Raw genomic sequence first — 19791 nt, 5'->3', positions numbered from 1 at the left:
ACATATTGTGGCATGGAAAACGTTAATATAGTATGCTGGGTTTTTTTCCACATTGAATGTAATTTTTATTAGAGTGGCCTCTGATGGCCTATCCAGAAACCGATGAACCATATTTGCTGCAGTTTTGTGACAACTCAGCAGAGATATTTTTCAAAGAAATACAGTTGCTAACCAAGAAACAGGAACAGATCGCTGGCTGAAAGGAAACGATTTGCTTAGGGATGAGAATGGGAAAGAGAGCTAAATAATTTTCAGGTGCACTCTGGGAAATGACAACCCAGTCTTGTAAGAGCGCCTAACACGTGCTTTCATTTCTAATGCTGTCGCAGGACTTTGAGAACATCAACCTACTGCTGCAGCAGTAAAGTCTTCGGAGGATCAAGAGCTAGCCTAGCCTGTCTCCCTCAGCAATTCACTCGTGGGTACTCAAGACTTCAGGATAAATTCATTACCAAGAGGTTCATCTCAATCAATAAAAACAAGCAGAGGAGGAAATAGAGTCTGAGACCATCATTTCACTTTTTCTTGTCTGAGAAAATATTTCCTTGATTTTAAAACAACCAATAAGTTTCTTCATCTGAGAAGGACTGTTGGTTTAGCCTTTAAGCAGTCTTAAACTTTTTGTAGCTTGTAACAAAAAATATCATAGAATTGTGGATGTAGATCTCACTTCTAACAAGTTGTAGCTGAAGAGAAGTAAATGCCCAGCAATGAGCCTCGGCTGTGTTACCCATTTTCCTCTTACATCCTTGGCTCTGCATCTTATAACATCCACCCTCATATGTATCTATACCTGTATCACAGACTTTTTCTCCATATATTTTTAACTATGGTTTTTCTGATTTTAAAACATCTCATTATTTACTATAATAACAAAAACTTAATTATATAATGATTTCACTATGATATTTTCATGCATGTTTATTCTGTTGAACTTAGGGTTCCTTCAGTTAGTAACATTTTATAACAATGTTGTAACCATTCTTCAATGAAAAATCACAAAAGGAAAATCAATACCACATATTTATAAAAACTAAAGCTTATATTATGTGGTGTCTCTTTTAATTCTTCTCTTCGGTATCTCACACTTAGATTTTATTTGATACAATAAAATATACATATCTTATTCTGCAGAGGTGCAAAAAAAGTAGATATTAGAGCCTTAGGAAAATTTGCAGTCTAAATTATTTCCTATCAAGTATAAAAATTGGAAAAAATGTGTTTTATTATTTATTATCCATTTTTTTGTGCTGTTAAATCCTACTGAAACTGTGCAATAGAAAGAATTGGAAACTTATTTGTTTTCTAATAATTCTTCATCATATGATTGATATTCCGATTTTGTATTGCTTTTAATTCATTGAGTTGACCTTTTATTATTTCGAAGGTTTAAATCTTATTGCATAGTGACTATTAAATATATGATCTATAGTAATTATCTTATGTAACTGAGTGGCCTGCAGTGTCAAAGTTCTTTCTGCTTTTCCATTTTACTTTCATTCTTGAGATGCATATTCGTTTAGGAAATGCTAACTAATTCGTCTGCGCTTTGGCATAATTTGCCAACCTGGGGCACTGTCTTACGAATCTATTTCACTATTGTCTGTTTCTTGTATATGAAGAAAACTAAGTTTCTGTTATGGAAATTCCACAAGGTAACTAGTTTAAGGAAATTGGACTAGCAATTTTTTTTTTTAGTATCAAGTGATTTGCATCATCATTTATGATGAAGTGGTCTGAAGAAGTGAAATGAAAATTTACAGAATATAGGAACTATTTTTTCTCGGTTGTTCTAAGATTGAAGGTTAATAGATGGCCATTTATATAATCAACAATTTTGAAAGTAAAATCCTATTTATAAAAATGATTGTGCCAAATGAGTAAAACATGAAATATAGTTAAGTTTGGGTACATCTATAACCATGCATAATTGTACCTGTGCCAGGTAAAGATTAGATAAAAATGGGAAACAATTTACATGAATGACTATCACTACATTCTAAAATTTTTAAATTCTAAAAGTTTTAAAACTTTTATTATCTTTTATTCATCCTTGGCCTGCAACATACTCATAATATCAGTTCATAACCTTCAGATACTTTACTTTATAACAGCCACTTGCCTCTGAGATTTGCTAGTATGCACTTTATATTCCAAAACATGAAATCTGACCTCAAGTCCCTGCATCTTAGGAGTCTGAAATGACTTCCTCACTGTATTCTCTAATCATATATGTATCCTAAAAGAGTTTCTGACTGGTAATCTCTGTCATTTTCTTTTAACCTCCAAATGGAAAAGAGAGAAAAGAGGAGAGATAGATAAAGGGGAAAAAAGAGAAGAGGAACAGAATTCAATGGAAGGGGAGGGAAGGGGAGGAGAGGGGAGGGAAGCAGAAGTTGCAAATCAGAATCATGCTTATGATGGAGAGCAGAAACAAGTAACAACTGGATGTGAAGAATGGTTGATGTCAGAGAAGAGGGAAGAAGCATAGTCAAGTGAAACAGCCTGCCACTCGGTTCCTGAGCAGCATAGAGCAATTACAACAGGAGAATGAACACTTTCTTTGCTTTTTTTCTTCTTAATGACTCTAAGACACTATGTTTCAAGTAAATATAATCAGCTTTATTGACCTGTTTGTTTCCCAAAGATCTTTAGGAATACTTTCAAAACCATACAATGGTTTCATGCTGAGTTTTAGGCCAAAATAACACATGAAGTTTTGAGCTAAAATCTATTGTTAAGAAGTTTACAAATCTCAAAAGATATTAAAATATCAAATGCCAATATTTAAATAATTGTTTCATTCATTTCTGTGGCTTTCATTATACCATACTTCTTGTAGTCCAGCAAGAATTCAGAGTAAAGTTCCTGGCCAAAACAGACCTGTCATGGGTATCAGAAATATCGTGAGAATTCTGTCAGTCACTCTTCCTAATAATCCCAAGCACAGAGTCTCAAGAAAAAACATTTCTTCAAATGAATCTTAGCAAACCTCTTTGGTAAGACTATCTCACTGTGTTTGACTAAGAAATAATGACTTGACATTAAGGATTGTATAGGCTCAAGACCAAAGGGAAGTGGAAATATTATCATTTCTTGGTGCTCTTGTTGAGATCTTGAAATACGGCTAATGAACCTTATTTTGTGTGTGTGTTTGGAAAATATTTTCCTTCCAGGTCTTCCTCAATGAGATTCCCAAGTAACATCTATCTATCTATCTATCTATCTATCTATCTATCTATCTATCTATCTATTTACCTATCTGTGTATCATCTAATATATATATATATATATATATATATATATAATATAGAGAGAGAAAGAGAAATGGGATAATATATACCATATATCAATCAATCTATCACCTATCTATTATCTAACTATCCCATCAACTATCATTTATCTATCAGGTATTATCGATCTAAATCAAGAAAAATTAAAATTGAATTATATGCTCTAATACCAGAATTCAATGATTTGATACGGCACTCACATTTCATTAAGCATACTTGGATGATGCCCAGTATTTTTCTAGAGATCACATGACAAAAGGTCTGAAGAAAACATGACACTTTATGTTTTAATGTCTTCTACTTGAGAGCATATGAGAGGAATCATGAGGCTTAAAAGAAACTTAGATAAAAATGCCTATAACCTAGCAAAAACCAAATATGGCCAAATCCCCTTCATAACTATGGAATTGGCTCAAAAATACAAATCAGTTAAAAGAATTTGAATGGAGGAACTGTTCAAAGGTTTAAATTTTCAAATAATTTCCCCCAGGTTGTTTCCCTCACAGTAGTCTTTTCATAGCCAACATAACTGAAATTCAATGGATTCTCTAGGTGAAGATGCCTGCACATATTCAGGATTCAAGGCAAAATACATTGATACTTCATATAAAATGGTATCACAGTGATGGTTGTTACTACAGTTTTGGAGAATATAACGATAAATCAAAGTAAGAAGTTTATATTTTAAAGTCAGTCCTTAAACAAGCCCACCTTTCCATGCTGTGTTTAAACAGATACCAGTACTACATTACCTTTCAACTGCCAGACAACAAATCTCTTTGACCTAGACTTTCCTACAATATTGAGACACTATTAAAAGTATTGAAATAATAGCAGTTTGGAAGAGATATTTCCAATGGATGATTAGTGCCAGAGGCATAAAAGAAAACATCACTACAGTAAAGTAAGTAGACCATGCATTGGACTGAGAGATGAAGTTCTCAGCTTTTAACTCTGATTTTCTTCTAGTAAAAGCTATGCAAGTGTATTAACCATCCTTGCATCTTTTTAAATCTAACCCTTTTCATGTTATGAATGAAGAAATAATAAATGGACCATCATTGGAGTAATTTTTTAAAATAAGATTGTAGGGTCAAAGAAGCATTTGTTATGTGTGTGAATTTAGCATATTTCTTATAATCAGTGTGCTAGCTAGACATAATTCTTTATAATAGTAAGAAAACTGTGAACAAAAGTGATTAATATTTCCATCTTGCAGCACATCTCTTCACTCTATAAATGAAAGCATATTCAACCAAGATTTGATAGGTAGAATATAGATAGACAGGTAGGTATGTAGATGGTTATATAGGAGACAGAAGGAGAAGACTGCCATGTCTAGAGCCTGGTAATGCTAATGATCACAGGATGAAATGTGCTTTGAAATAAGTGGGACTGTAGTGGAGGCCCCTGTGGATGGCAGAAAGCAGCTGACCTTTCTGCTAATGCCATTAAAAGTCTTTGGGTACAGAAGAAACATTGTTACTTGAACCTCCAGAAAATAGTTGATACTGTGTGAACAGTGGAGTATAAAAGAGACTATAATAAGAAAAAAAGGGAGAGGGGAGAGTTGTAAGCAACATTTTAACAATACTCATAAGAACAGCTTGTTTAATGGGGCATTAGCCACACGCTAGATGAAAATGCTGTCAACTGAACAATTCGGAAATATTCATTGGGAAAGTTTTCATGCGCTCTTAATTTATTAAATCCTATATTGAGACCAAATGGACTCACATTAGTCAGTATCATAAAATAAATACAAAAATCTTAGTTTCAAATGGTCCCGTTTAAGTACTGGAGATACCCTGGGTTCTCACTTAAACACCATCATATAGACAGAAGCAACACTAATCTCTCAATCTTGCTATCCTCCTAATACAACAGAGGGGAAAAATGGAAGTTTGTCCCAAGTTAATTTGTAAATCAACCTAGTTTGTTTGTGTTTACCGTCTAAAACTAGATATAAGGTGAAGAGATTTGCTTTAAGATCTCTATAATGTCTCTGACTACATAGTGGGATGGGGTGCAGAGAACCCAAATGATACAAGTGTCTATATGGAAAAAGTCTATTAATTTTACTATGGCACAGCATATACATTTCATTTCTACTGAAAAACATTTTCCTTCTATTGTCTTAGGAGTGCTGTCTTCTAGAATAGTATTCATTTTAGAGAAAGGGTATGCATGATAGTCTTGGGGAAAATGAGCTTCTTTTTATATGTATACTATCATATAAAGCTTTGGGGCATGATATACCATGTAGTACTTAAGATATATGATGGCAACATAGCAATATCAGATAATATTTCACCCCATAGGAATTAGTTCTCTGTTACATTTCCAAAAATGGTTTTCTGTGATTCTTAACTCTGAGGTTCTTATCTCAGGAAATTTATATACATTTTCATTTAGAGAGTTCACATTCTATCATAAGATGAAATAATCTATAGAAAACATTTAGGAGCCCTCCCAATGTACTGGAGAAAAGTGGAAATGGAAAGGATAGAAAATATTAATTATAGGGGCACAGAAATTATCCATTCCTATTTTCCAAGACTGGTTTTTGTAACCTGACTATAGTCTCTTATCTGAGGAAATTCCTGGCATTGATCTTGTAAATGATCGACATACAACAAGAACAACTAGAATAGAATATTTATAAATGTACTAGAACATTCCTTAGTATATACTGGTGATCCATTACATAAGCTGCTTTCAAAATCCAACTGGAGACTTCAACCAGAAAAGATTCAGAGGGATTTTCTGTTTATTGAACTGTGTTTCTTGGGTTTTGGTAGTTGTCTTTCTCTCAAAATACAACTATGTCGTAGACTGTCTGCATCTACTTTTTCTGTGTAAGGGTGTTGCATTTGCAAATATCTGAACATCTGTTCCATAACTTGCATTCAAACTCCATAAAACTATAATTGTAAAGTTAATAATTCTAAGTGTATAAATTTTAAATACTCTATTCAAGAACATTTTTTGTAAAATAAAGCAATCATGAAAAGGGATTAAATAAGCAGAGTCTTTTTATTTGTATTTTGTGATGTTCTTCAATATATATGACCTTTTTAGTTCTAAGACTATCACATTGTGAAAGAAATATAAGCTGTTTGAAATTCATCCAAACACAAATACAAACCAGTATTTTAACGTTAAATATGAATATAATTTTTCTCTCTGATCTCAGTATTACTTGGGATGCCAAATAATTGTAATAGGTTGTTGAATACCAGGTATCTTATGAGTTAGTCAATTATATTTATTTATTTTTTTAAAAAGTATAAAATAGTCATTCGATGCTGTGGAGCTTCACATTGGATTTCACTTCTTCACTATCAAATTTATTTTTATGCATTTATTCACTACCAAAAATAAAAAAATTGTGACAGTATTTCAACTTGAAAACAGTCTGCTTCAGAATCACCTTCACAACTCATGTACCTCACCTGACTGCATGAGAGTTCATTGACCTTCATAGACTTTGGGTCTGATTAATTGGGAATGTTTACACTTATTTTTTGCAAGTCTTTTTATTGAATACTAAAGTTTATGAATTAATTTTAATTTAAAGTGAAGATAAATTTTATTTTATATTTTTTTGATTTATTTTTTAATTTTTCGATTCAAATATTTATACTTCCTCCCTTCCTCCCAAATGTTTCCTTGTTTGTAGTGCCTTAAACTTTTTTTTTTTTCATTTTTGTTTTTGGTTTTTGAGGCAAGGTTTCTTGGTGTAGCTTTGGTGCCTCGCTTGGTAGACCAGGCTGGCTTCAAACTCATGTAGATAGACGCCTTCCTCTGTCTCCTGGATATGACTTAAACTTTTAAGCATTGTACAAAATATACAGTTCACTCACATTTGCCTTCCTTTAGTTTTCCACTTTTCTCATATTTGAAAGAAAAACACAACCCAAAAGACAAGTAAATTCCCTGAGAAACCAATATCATTTTTTCAGTGACAAAGAACTTCAGGCAAGTTTGCTTTTTCAAGCTGAGTCCTCTTATAATAGCTGCGTTAAGAATTAGTTAAAAAGATTTTTGTAAGAGTTTGACTAACTCAAGATTGGGGACACTATTCTGTTTTAGCTTCTCTGTTTACTTTTATAGGTTCTCTTGTAGAAGAGCAGGCCTGAATTTATTTTGCAACCCATGATGACTTTAAACTCCAGGTTCTCCTGCCTTTTGCTATCAAGTGCTTTGATTAAAGTCTGGGATTAGAAAAAAAAATTCTAGTAATAAAGATAAAGGATGCTGTTTTAATTAAGGTTTCTACTCCTGAGATAAACACCGTGACTAAACAAAGCTAGGGGGAAAGGGGTTTATTTCAGCATACAGTTCCACAACACACCTTTTCACTGAAAGGGGAGGTCAAGGCCAGAACTGATGTTTGGCAAACCTGGAGGCAGGAGCTGATGCAGAAGAAGTCATGGAGGAGTGCTGCTTACTGGCTTGCTTCATCACGGGTAGGTTTGTCTGCCTTCTTACAACTTGAAGGACTACCTACCCAGTGTGGTGCCAGTTATAGTGACCTGGCTCCCACTATATCAATCATCAGTTGAGAAAATGACCCACAGGCAGACCACAGACTAATCTAGAGGGCATTTTTTTAGGTTGAGATTCTTGATTCCACATTCTTGATTCTATATTGTATCAAGTTGACATAAAACAGTCCAGTACATATATCTAGAGGCAAAGATTACCTCTTAAGCCTACTACTTCTAAAATATTTTGTGTATCTAAGATTGCTAATGACACAAAGAGATGCTTAAATCCCCATTAACCCTGTTTATTTTTATTTAGAAAAGGAACAAGACCAGAACCAAAGAAATTAAAACAACAATGCATATAACAAAAATATTAAGTATTTAACTAAATACTGTTTATATGTAGCAAGGATAGACTCACTGTCTTAAACTCTATGTATCTATACATTTTACTTTTCTACTCACATCTCTTTCCTTGGCTTTCCTTATCTGTGTAGTTTAGTGACAAAATCTTTTGAGAGTCATCCATCATTCCTTGCATTATTTGTTACATCATTAAACGTAAAAGTAGATTTAGAAATTGTTAACAGTACTTCCAAGAAATATCAGAGACAGAAAGAGGGAGGGATGAAGAGTTTCTGTAAGTCCTTTAGTTGTGACTTTACCCATATTTTATCTCCTGTGCTCCATCTCATTTGTATTACAGTGAACCATGGATTTGCTGGGATTTGTTTTGAAAAGGGTAAAATGAGGATACCTGTACAAAAAGTTCACTATATACCAGTCTGGTTCACAGTGGAACTGAAGCATACCATAAAATGGAAGAGGTCTCTACAGAAGAGACAAAAAGATAGGGTGTAGAGACAAGGTATCCCTTGTTCTTAGAACCTCTGAAATATTTCTTCAGCATTAAACATGTGGTGACTGCCTGTGGATTATTTTTTACAGTTCCAAGAGTTGGAATAAAGTCTATATATAGACAAATCAAATTTCACCCAGGTCTATACAGTAGCTTAGTTTGGGGAAGAGCTGAGAACACACAGCCATCCTTAATATATTTTAACATATAGAGAAAAGTATTAAAAAACCAATTTATTGTGAACATTCAATTTGGTCCTGTTTACGGACAAACGTAAGAAGTTGTGTGTCTCTCCACGGTGCCCATGTACTCCTCTGTTTCAGAACTGTCTCTAGTCCTCTGTAGCACACTGATGCTTCTTGCTACACTTCAGTCCCACTCCCCATTCCTGGCCTCTCTTTTCCTTTCTTTCTTCTTGAACTTATCTTTTCTTATCTTTCCATCTCTCTCTGGTTTTCACCTTTATTTTCCCAACTATTTAACTCTTTTAGTCTTGAACTTAGGTTAGTCAATCACACTTTGAGTTTTCTGCTTGAGAGAAGAGTCTCTTGTTCTCTTGCCACAAAAACAAGAGATTATAAATGAGAACAAATTCAGTAATTATTGATGAGTCTATACATTTTCAAACTATTTATAATTTTAAATCAAATTTTCTGCAATTATTTTTATGTGAAGTATAATTTTCACTGACTCATTAATTGTTTGTTCATTTGACATTCAATAATTAGTACTGTACTACATGTTCTAATTTATTTTGATTCACCCATTTTTAAAAACAACAATATTTAAATAAAAAAGCAGCCTCTACCAGAAAATTTCTCCTCATTTCATACTTCTATTTATTCTTTCTTGAGTTGATACTTGGTGCTAACAGGGACAGGGATTAACTTTTTACAATAGTATTATAATGTCTGAAAGCTGATTTCCAATACCTGGACCAACCAAGTCTTGAATTTCATTCCTAATTACATCCGGGTGTACACTCCAAAATAATAAAGCTGAAGATGTCATAATGGATATGCCTATTGAAGAGTTACTTACACAACCTTAAGTTTCATTGCCATATCTCTATTTCCTGATTGTATTCAGAAGAAACATCTCTGTTTTTTCACACTGTTTAAACATGATGAAGAAGACAACAGGGTTCCTTTCTAGGAGAAAGTTATCTCAAATGTAACTATAAGCAAACTACTAAGAAGTTTTTGCCTTGTTTTCATGTAAGATAAAATCTTGACTCTTCCTTTACTTATCCTTTTCTTCTGAAAGTAAATGAGTTTTGTAAATAATAATAATAAATGTGATAACCTCATTTTTACAGACATTTCCTATTAATCATACCATTCTTAAATTATGGGATATATAGCAAATAATGTAATTAAATATTTTATTCTTAAAAAATATCAGATAATTTCTGTTTAGCCAGTCAGTATCAGAGCTAACTATTTTCTGAAAACTCATAGCTGATTATATTATAAAATCAATGCCCTAGAAAGATAATCAACTTTTAACTGTTATTATCTAGTTATTTAATATCAAAATGTTCATAAACTGTTTTGATCCTATAACAGTTGCATGGCTGCTTGTCCATTAATTAGGACTGTCCATCAAAATGTAAAAAAATAAGGTTATTCAATATTATAGTTTAAAAAAAAACTCAGCCCTTGCACATTTGGTTTCATTACATTCTAAGCCAGTTTTTAAAATAGAAACAGAAACAAGGTTTCTACTATATTTTCCTTTGTTTTTTATGAGCATCATATTCTTTAAGTCAGCATTTTTAGGAATGAGAAAAAGAAAAATAATTTTTTTCCTAGAGGTTAATAGACTTTCATTTTTTTAAAAAAAAATATTTTTCTAAATCATGAGTTTGTGTTCCTTTATAAGAATATACTTGACCTTTATGAGATTAACCATTATTTCTGTTCTCTAACCCACAAGTCTGCTTCTGCTATTTTCAGAGATTAAGCAGTTCTAGACTAAAACATAGTAATATTCTGATAATGTAGCTATTTCTTTAAGAAAATCTTTCAATGTCATAGATCTCAAAAATTAACTTTGAATTTGTACTTTAGGCTGTCTGTTCTTTTGCAACGCATGGCTCTCTGTGGTTTAGGTGTAGGTACAAAATGTTTATTAAGGAGTTAGAATGTACAATTAAATGAAAACTAACAGTCATGCTTTGTTACTCAGACTCTAATAACAATACAATCACAAATGATCATTAGAGGAACTGTGTGCATGTGTGCATTTACAGAAAATTCTCTAGCAAATTGACAGTCACATGAAAACATTCAGAGGATATTTACATACACACAATAAAGTAAAAATATGATTTCCTAAACTATTGGCATATGAGGTCCATCCTACTCTAAGGTTGGACCTGAGACAGGATGGACATTAAGTAAAGGAAATATGTATCAGAATTTTTAGAAGCCTTTCTTTTTTATAATTTCTATCAATAACCTAGTGGTTGCATCGTTTTGTACATCCCTTATCTCTAGTCTTTGCAATTTATTCAGATGGTATGCAAAGATATCAAATTTCTTGGCATCAATCCAAATGCTTAGATACATGATGACATTTATTTTTACATTAAGAACCAATCTGTGCTATCCATTTTATGAATATTTCATCTCAAATGTAAGGTTTGACTTTTTCTTGACAGAGAGGCTTCCTAATCCACCTAGACTGCTTTTTGGAGCATCAGACATAATGTGTCTACGCTCCATTCGCAGACTTCTTAGTATCTGAGTCTATGAGTACATGACGTTATATGCAGCAACTTTGCAATACTATTGACTCCCCCAAGAAGTTAAAAGAATCAAGATGCAGACCAAACCTGAAGAAACTATTTCCAAAATTAATTTGTGAAATTGATAAGAAAGCACACCTGATAAGTTTATATATATATATATATATATACCCAGTTGTGACTCTGGTGAGGCACTCTCCTCTTAACATATGAAATGATAATGATTTTTGCCAGCCTTAAAATAGACGCATGATTTCCACCCATGTGATGCTAATATACAAGCTATTTGGGTTTTTTTAGAGACTTTGTATCTCGAAACATAGCTCATGAGTAGAGAGAACATGACTAGCATCTGCAAAGTCTTTCATTACAGTACCACCTCTGAACAGTGAATGAATGAATGATTCTAAATCCATGATACCAGTTTGTTTGAAAACCAGTGCTTTAGCTCTTAAGTTCAGCTTCATTTATCTGTTCTATCTAGCTTAATAAGGAGTGACTCTTCATATAGCTGCTTAAATATTACTATACATTTCTGTTCTTTGTAAAGGTGACAATTTGGTTGTAACTTGGAGTCATAGAGTCATATGTTGGTTTCCCATGAGATTTTGAATCACAGTTTCTTTCTTCATTTTGTTTGTTTTGCTTAAGATCAATATTTTGGTGTGGCTTCTTTAGTCTTTACTCAATCACAGTAAGGTGTTATTTTTTTCAAGGATTATTCAAATCAGCATGCAAATTCTGGTAGGCACTAGTGGGCATATAATATTAAATACATACAATTGAACATTGTTTTCTCCCTAACAGAAATTCCTTAATAAATTAATCAATTAATTATTGTTATAAGAAGCATCAACTTTACTAAATTAAATTATAAAATATGTTCAAAGGTATCGTTTAAAAATGAAACACTACCATCTGTCTTATCCAGCCTTGATCATAGAGATTGGGTAATATAACACAAAGGTATGATTGAATACATGATCTTCTAAAGTAAATATTTCTAGCATAGAATCAGAGATAGAATTCAGTGCAGGCAGAGCAGTGCAGGTGAAGCTGATAAATCATACTAAATGAGAGAATATTACCTTTCTTTTTCTATAACCAAGTCATTAGACAGAGAAATAAAAATACTGTGCTTGTCAAGAGTACATATATCTTTTGTGTAAATATAAGAATTTGTGTCTGTCTTTCAACTTATTTATGTATGTGCAGAAACTATCTTAGTAAACTGGATTAGTGATTTATTAAAATAGGATTAATCAATCGTATGCTAACATTTTTAGTTACCGTTTGAAGAGAAAGCAGAGCCAGACTAATAAAGATTTAATAACACTGAATTTCCTAAAGAATAGTGTGAGAGTCTAGCTTACCTCCCAACCCTGGTCTCAAACGATTGTCATAACCATCCAGCAGTCGGTCCAAAATCCTCGTGAAGACAGTGGTATTGTCTTTAAGTTCATCCTGGGAGGGCTGTCCATAGCTGGGGAAAGAATAAGAAAACAAGAGCACAAAATTGTAAATTTCCACCAAACCTCTTACCATTCAAAGCCTTTCTCAGACTGTATTACTTTCCTTGCTGTTGCAAGTTTGAAAGTAATTATAACACAATTGTCACTTTCTCATCTGTAGTCTCATTGGTGATGGACTTTTAATTTTAATATAGAAAATGAGATCTAAGTCTACGTTTTCAGTTCTCTAAAGGTAGCGAGTCTTAGACATATCTTCCCTGAACAAGCCAGAATATTAACTCATCCTATAAAAGCCATCTTGGAGGCTTTCATCCACATTTCTTTTGTTTATCTATGTGGGTTATAAAACTAATATAAAAGTTTACCTAAAAATTAAATATGCATTTTTCTCACCTACCAAACTTCCTTCTCCAATTTCCTTTTCATACTCTGTGCTTTTAATTTTTGGATGTCCATTTAAAATATTCAAGAAAGGAAGATATACAAATGATTTATTATGTTAATTTTAACTTATCAACGTGGAAATTTTCATTCCCCTGAGATGTATGAACAAATTTTGAAATTTTATTTAAACCTTTATTTGATTGAATTTGGTCATTCCTGGGATTAGGTGTAGTAGAACCATTATGAAAAAAGTCAAGTTAATACTCTTGCTGCAAGGTGCATGAAACCTTGGGCTTGTGTTTTAAGATACCACCACTTAAGAGCACGGCTCAGGCCAGAACTCAGCTTTCTTCACCTTCTGAGATAACACTTTATTTTTATCCTCTGTAAAGTAATGGCAATTCCCGTGTCTTCCTGTTTGAGGATATGTGTTCTATCCCTTAGTGTTTCGATTCTGGTTTTCAACCATATAGGTTATACCTCGTATACTGTGTGTTTCCTATACCAACCCTCTTATTATCTATAAAGATTCAATCTTATTTTATGTAATGATTTGTGTGACGTTTTCAAAATCCATGGAGAGATGAAGTTTCTATCTTAGAAAGAGCATACACTTGGTAGCAGATTTCAGGGGAAGCTCTCACCTTGAGTGGAAAGAGTAAGTGGATATGGTGTATAAAGCTAAGAAAGGGTAACAAATCTACACACTTCATATTTAAATTTTATTATTCCTTTGCTTCACTCATGTGTAGTTACGTAGTTAAAAATATATGTAAAAAAGTGGCATTTTAAACCAGGATTGACTTATTTGATAAGAACACCAAATATAATCTATTAGCATTTCAGAAACAAATGCTGTTTTACAAGCTACTAATTTTGTATACGTAAAGTTCAAATACCACTTTTCTTTTTCTTAATTTTATAAGATTTTATTTAAACCTTGCACATAAAAACAAGACACACCCAATTATCTAGGCTAAATAGAAGGGAATAAGGAAGGCCTGAATGCAGATAACGGCCCCTTGAAGGATACAAAAATATTTAGTTTTTCTAGTTCCGTGATGGATAAATGCATAAAGGATACACATTGTGAAACGGTAAATTTAATGGGATCGTCACTGTTCCTTTTCTGAATGCCTGTTCTAACTGCATAGACGTTCACTGAGTTGTACGTCCTTTCAGTGACTACTGTGCTCATAGAGTTTTAATTCACTAGTACTAAGTTCAAGTTCTCTGTGACATTAAATGTATGAAATTCGTCTCTATGAAATCATATTTAATCCCTTAAATTAAATATTAATCTATCTGCCATGTCACAGCGATTGAGGACTTACTCTCCTTTAGCAAAATTAAACTGTTAATTTTAACAAAATTAAGTCCTGCTGTTTCATTTTGTTTTTTTTTTTAAATCAAATTTTCAGAGAGCGTGTGACTTCCCTCCCGTCTCATGGGCAGATGACAGCAGTACGGCAAAGGCAAAAAGTAATTTTCTGAAAGGAATTATTTATAAAAATTTGTTGCCACAAACCAAATGCCATCCATGCATCTTTCAAGGACATTGGAAGGTCACCTTGATAAAGATGAGAAGAAAATATGAACACACCTTAGAATTCAGCAATTTTTTTTTTTGGAGAAAACTCTTAAGGAGAAAGCAATAAATTTCAGAGAGGAAAGGAGATAAGTTAAGATGATATCAGAGGGTGGTTAGGCTGCTAACACAACCCTCAGGATCCCTGGTATCTGTTACCTTTATCTGTGCTCCCTGTGTTTGCAGAGCTATTGTAAAATGCAAGAAATCTTTTCAGCTTACAAATCTTGCTTTCATCAATTGTTAGCCTTAGAATGCAAATACCAAAGAGATCAACCCCCTCCCCAACAAGACCAGTCCTGCTATCCCACTCAGAATGGAAATCTTCTTTTATTATGATTTTGTAATCAGGTTCCTCTTCAAGCTGACTTCTAATTCCATATGTAAAGTTACAATTGACACAGAAGAACCCTAGGAGAAAGATTAAGATGATTTTGGGGGGAAATATGAATACTAATATCAATGTAGAGTGCCCTAAACTGAATATGCATTTGGAAGAGAAATGTCAGTTACTAAACCTGCATTTGATTCCATATGAACCACTCTGTAATAAAACGCTGTGCACTAACTCCACCTACAGGTCATTATAATAGTAACACTTCATATAATTTTTCAGAATTCAGTTATCACTCCTCAAATTCAGAGTATCTGACAGTATATCTGATATAAGTATCATCTGATATTTATTTACATGATAATGCTAAAATGTAGCACAGTCAGAATCTCATTGAAAACCATTTCTCAGAAACCTCTGCCTTTCCAAGACTTCATACCCCTGACTTTGACTCATATTCATTCCCTATTACATTTCAAGGAGTTCAGAATTTTAGGATATTGACGAGAACCTTCCAATGAGGCACAAGAAAAGATTAATCAAAAGCCATTAAGTAGATAAAGGACAATATAAACCATTTGGTCATTTGCTAATACTAGGTATCTCATGTTCTTGATTGGTTAATTAGAAAATATTTTTGTCAGTTGAACTTACTGAAATTTATTCACATCATGTCTTCCTAGTACATATGCTTGACTAGCGCAGTTTAATTTTTATCTAGTATTTTAAAATATTCATCTGGTACAGTGCATCTCTGTTGGTTTATCAATCTTTATTTATAATACAATATGCACATGTTCATAGACATGACATTCAAGTTATAAATAATATTTTAACTTTTCTACTCCCATGTTTTGGCAGCTTACTCTATGATTTTTGCAAATGATTAGAATTTTTTTGTTGGAAAATTAATTTACAATTTATATGGCATGCAGAAATTAATCCAGTAACTTTTTTTGTAAATTAGGAAACTATAGGCTTTGTTGTTCAGTTACAAATAAAAACTGCAAAGTTCTATTTCAGCCTTAAAAGTTGAACTCAGATATTTCCTAGCCTAAAGAAGCTTCTTAAGTGTATTCTAGCGAGCATCCTAATAAGAAAGTTCTTTTCATATCCTAGTCTATTCTTTAATCTTAGCTGAAATTCTGTTGCAGTTAAGTCATCTCAATTCCCTTAGTCATGAATTCAGCCATGGACAATTCTCTTCCCCCTGATGGAATAAATGTAAAATTACAGAAATTGTCATGCAGATTTAAGATAAAGTGCCCCCACCTTCTTCCTGATAGAGTGCTGAGAATGAGGATCCAGGCCCAAAGATAGACAGAGAGACCCGGACTTTTCTTCATCACGGACTTGTGCAACTGAAAAGTGGAATAAGTAGAGATCAATGTGTCTTGCAAGAAACATCAGGTTATAACCACTAGGGCTGACTGAGGCAGTTCAGATGAATGCTTTGAAGTCAGGAAATGACCTCACTGGAATATGACACCTCATTGGAAGCAATGGAAGCCTGGACCATCCACTCTCCACCTTCCTTACCATCACTTCATTCAAAAATATACCAGTGTTTTAGTTTATCCTGTAAAAAGAATACAAGTTGAAATGCTTTCAGGTGACAGTATTGCTCAACACAAAAACTGTGAGTTGGTTTCTAAAATAGCTTTTAAATTTCCATTACTTGCTGCCTGATTCCTTTCTGTTGTTGATCATCTGAAAATTTTGACCTTTGTGATTTGGGTCCTTGTGGCAGAATCTGTCTTGAAAGATTTAAGCTTGGTGTCTCTATCAGGAGAGCATGCGGGTAGGTAAGATGTGGTAGGTTAACACCTCCTGTTGACTGAATACGTCTCTGTACCTTGATTTCAGGAGCAACTGTATTTACCTCTTTATAAAAACCATTGGAAACACACTGTTGAATGCCAAAGTCGTGCTTCTGTGTGGATGTTAAAAAGGCCCACTAATGTTTCTATGAAGCTAAAAGATACACTTTATAGTCAAGCCATGTGCTCTCTCTCTCTCTCTCTCTTTCTCTCTCTCTGTCTCTCTCTGTCTCTCTTCCTCTCCCTCTCTTTCTCTGTCTCCCCCAGACACACACACACACACATTAATGCGTACAAACATACCCACACATATCTTGCATGCATTCTCTAATTTCTTCCAGGTTGCTGCTAGAAAATGCTTCATCTCCAACAGATGGAAGCTTAAGTGGTTTGCTTTGCATGAAAAGAAGGGGATATTTATTCCCACTTAGGTAAAGTACAATCAATCATTAACTGATGTTGAATTTGGTTGTGGTTAGAGGGGTACTGCAGGAAAAAAGGAATATAGAATGGAGCACTTATAAAAATATATATGTGTGTTGTATGTATTCATATAATTATGTATGCATATATACATAATTGTTGAACCATATTTTGATGTCCTGAGCACTACCTGGATAAGAAGCAGATTTAGTTACTTAAATGCACTGAAATTAATTCCTGTCCTACAACGAAAACTATCACATGTATTTTCTTTTACCACTTTCCTGAATCTTAACTCTTTAGTAGAATCGGGGTTGAATAGATGGAAGCCTCATAAAACCTATTTTTCACATTGAGCCCTCTGTAGGTCCATGTGGTATGCCTTTAAACACATCAACAAAATGCTCTCCACACTCTCCGGGATCATGCCAACCAGTAAAACCCCTCACAAACAGGCATGTAAGCAAGGAGCCCGAATTGATTCAGAGTGCAATGATGTAGATAAGAACTGTGAGCTTCATCATAGCTTTCCTTTATTCGGTGGCTGCTTTGGACACACAGGAGTAGAATATGACAAGACACCTTGAATAAATATCATTAGGTTAAAATATTGGATCCAAATCACACAATGATAATTCACCCTTTCAAAAGAAAATTAACATCTGTTCTGAGTAGCAAAACATCTTCTCTTGGCCCTATTAATTCCCATTGATTCTAGAAAAGGGAGAAAGTCCTAAAGGGGTGAAGGAAACAGAACCCCAAGCTCAGACACCATAGCTTTTGCACTCCTCTGATATTTGGAGGAAAACAACCCTGCCCTGGCACTTCAGCTGTGGAGGAAGAAAGTTTCTTGCGAATACAAACATGATAGTTGAAAAGAGAGCACGGAGCTGTCTCCTCACCCATCTCCACCTCCATGCTACCCCTAGCCAGACACATGCTCCACTACCCACCTCCCCTGCCACCCAGATCAAGTAAGTTTAGCTTCTCATTCCCCGAATGAGAGAGACCCCTACATCAGAGGGCATTTCAGCCGCGGGTGCTGGATAGGGGAGAAGGGAAGTGTTCCAGCAGGGTGAGCGAGTCTTCCTTAGGATGGAAGAGGGTGACAGGTTTTCTGTTCTAGCCTCTTAACTTCAGCTGATGGCAAATCCCAGCGCCCCTCCCCAACTCACCCCAGCTCCCCTTGGCCAGAAAAAAAAAAATCAAAACAGCATGTCACCACCCACCCCTCAGGGTACATTCAAATCTGCTTCAGAGAGAAGAGAAGGAAGAGAAAATCCTGCTCCAATATCGCTGCAGTTTTCACGCTGAAAGAAAAACATTCCTTGTTTCTACCTGCTCCCAGCTTCAGCTCCTGTCCTGCTGGCTCCTGCTCTCTTCCCCTCTAGAGCATCCCTGCCTCTCCAGCTACGACAAGGCACGCTGCAAGCTCTGTTCGCGGTCCGAAGTCTCACTTACCTTGGGGCCCCCTCTGGGCACCGGATCGCTCCAGACCAGGGAGAAAAGTGTGGGAGAGAGGATCGCGGTGAGCCGGAGCTGCGCGAGTGTGCGAGCGCGGGCGCGCCGGGCGGAGGGCGTCCTCGCGCCGCGCTCACTCACTCGGTCTGAGCCATCATGGACTCTGCGTGCTCCTGCACTGGAGATTTCATACCCAAATTTGCTTCCCAATATCCAATCTGCAGCTATACAACAAAAGATTTCTCTGTACCAAGACAGTAGTAATACGTCCCAGCGCAAACCGGATGTGAAATAGGCGGTGACTTCATGCCAGAGAGATTTTATTTTAGAAAGGAAGGTGGTACCAGCCACTGGATCTGGACACCAATCCGCCCATTTTTTTTTTTATATATATGCAGCGCAATTTAACTTGCGCCGCTCTGGCCCTAATCTCTTTCTCTGTAGCTCCCGACTCAAATCTTTCTTCAATCTACTGCAATCATTCCTTTATTTTGGTGGGTAGGAGGTGGGACTGGGATGGGGGAGGGAAGGGGAGAAAGGGTTAGACATGGGGACTACACTTAGGATCTCTTCTCTCTTGCACACTATTCCAAGGTGTGCTCATTAAAGAACAACCGGTCCTTGTAACTCTGCTACCTCTGATCAAATATTTAACTACTGCATCCATATGAATGAACGCAAGCTATGAAGCAGGGAGAGGCAGGCTGACACGTGCGGGGAGCGCTCTGTCCTCTCGACTTGTTCTCCCTTGAACACTCCCACACATATGTCTAAATCGCAGCATGTTGCAGAGCCAGGGACGGTGAAGGGACAGCAGGGAAGAACCCTGCCCGCTAGAGATGGGCCCCTAGCTTTAGAGTCCTTCGTACTTTCTTAGGTTCCCAGCGCTTTGCACCCTGCCTTTCATCTGTA

At 35.0% G+C, this 19791-nt stretch overlaps 1 protein-coding gene across 2 annotated transcripts in view; it reads right to left on the bottom strand.

Annotated features, from left to right (window-relative positions):
* The window catches only part of Gabra1 (gamma-aminobutyric acid type A receptor subunit alpha1), a 56024-nt gene extending 36535 nt beyond the window's left edge, over positions 1 to 19489 (bottom strand). Inside the window, exons 1-3 of one of the 2 annotated variants that reach the window (XM_041676114.1) lie at positions 18880 to 19489; positions 16448 to 16536; positions 12771 to 12880 (exon numbers count right to left, since the gene is read on the bottom strand). In XM_041676114.1, the coding sequence (XP_041532048.1) occupies positions 12771 to 12880; positions 16448 to 16521 (184 nt within the window). In that variant the 5' untranslated portion in view covers positions 16522 to 16536; positions 18880 to 19489. Of the gene's footprint in view, positions 1 to 12770; positions 12881 to 16447; positions 16537 to 18756; positions 18779 to 18879 lie in introns of those variants that run through there. The other variant, XM_041676115.1, reaches the window with a different exon arrangement.
* Positions 19490 to 19791: the final 302 nt, after the last annotated feature.

The sequence above is a fragment of the Microtus oregoni genome, unplaced genomic scaffold, assembly GCF_018167655.1.
Source record: "Microtus oregoni isolate MIOR12 unplaced genomic scaffold, Mior012 000027F_ref0000203, whole genome shotgun sequence".
NCBI lineage: Eukaryota > Metazoa > Chordata > Mammalia > Rodentia > Cricetidae > Microtus > Microtus oregoni.
The sequence above is the reverse complement of the archived record's forward strand: the minus strand, read 5'-3'. Positions and strand labels throughout refer to the sequence as shown.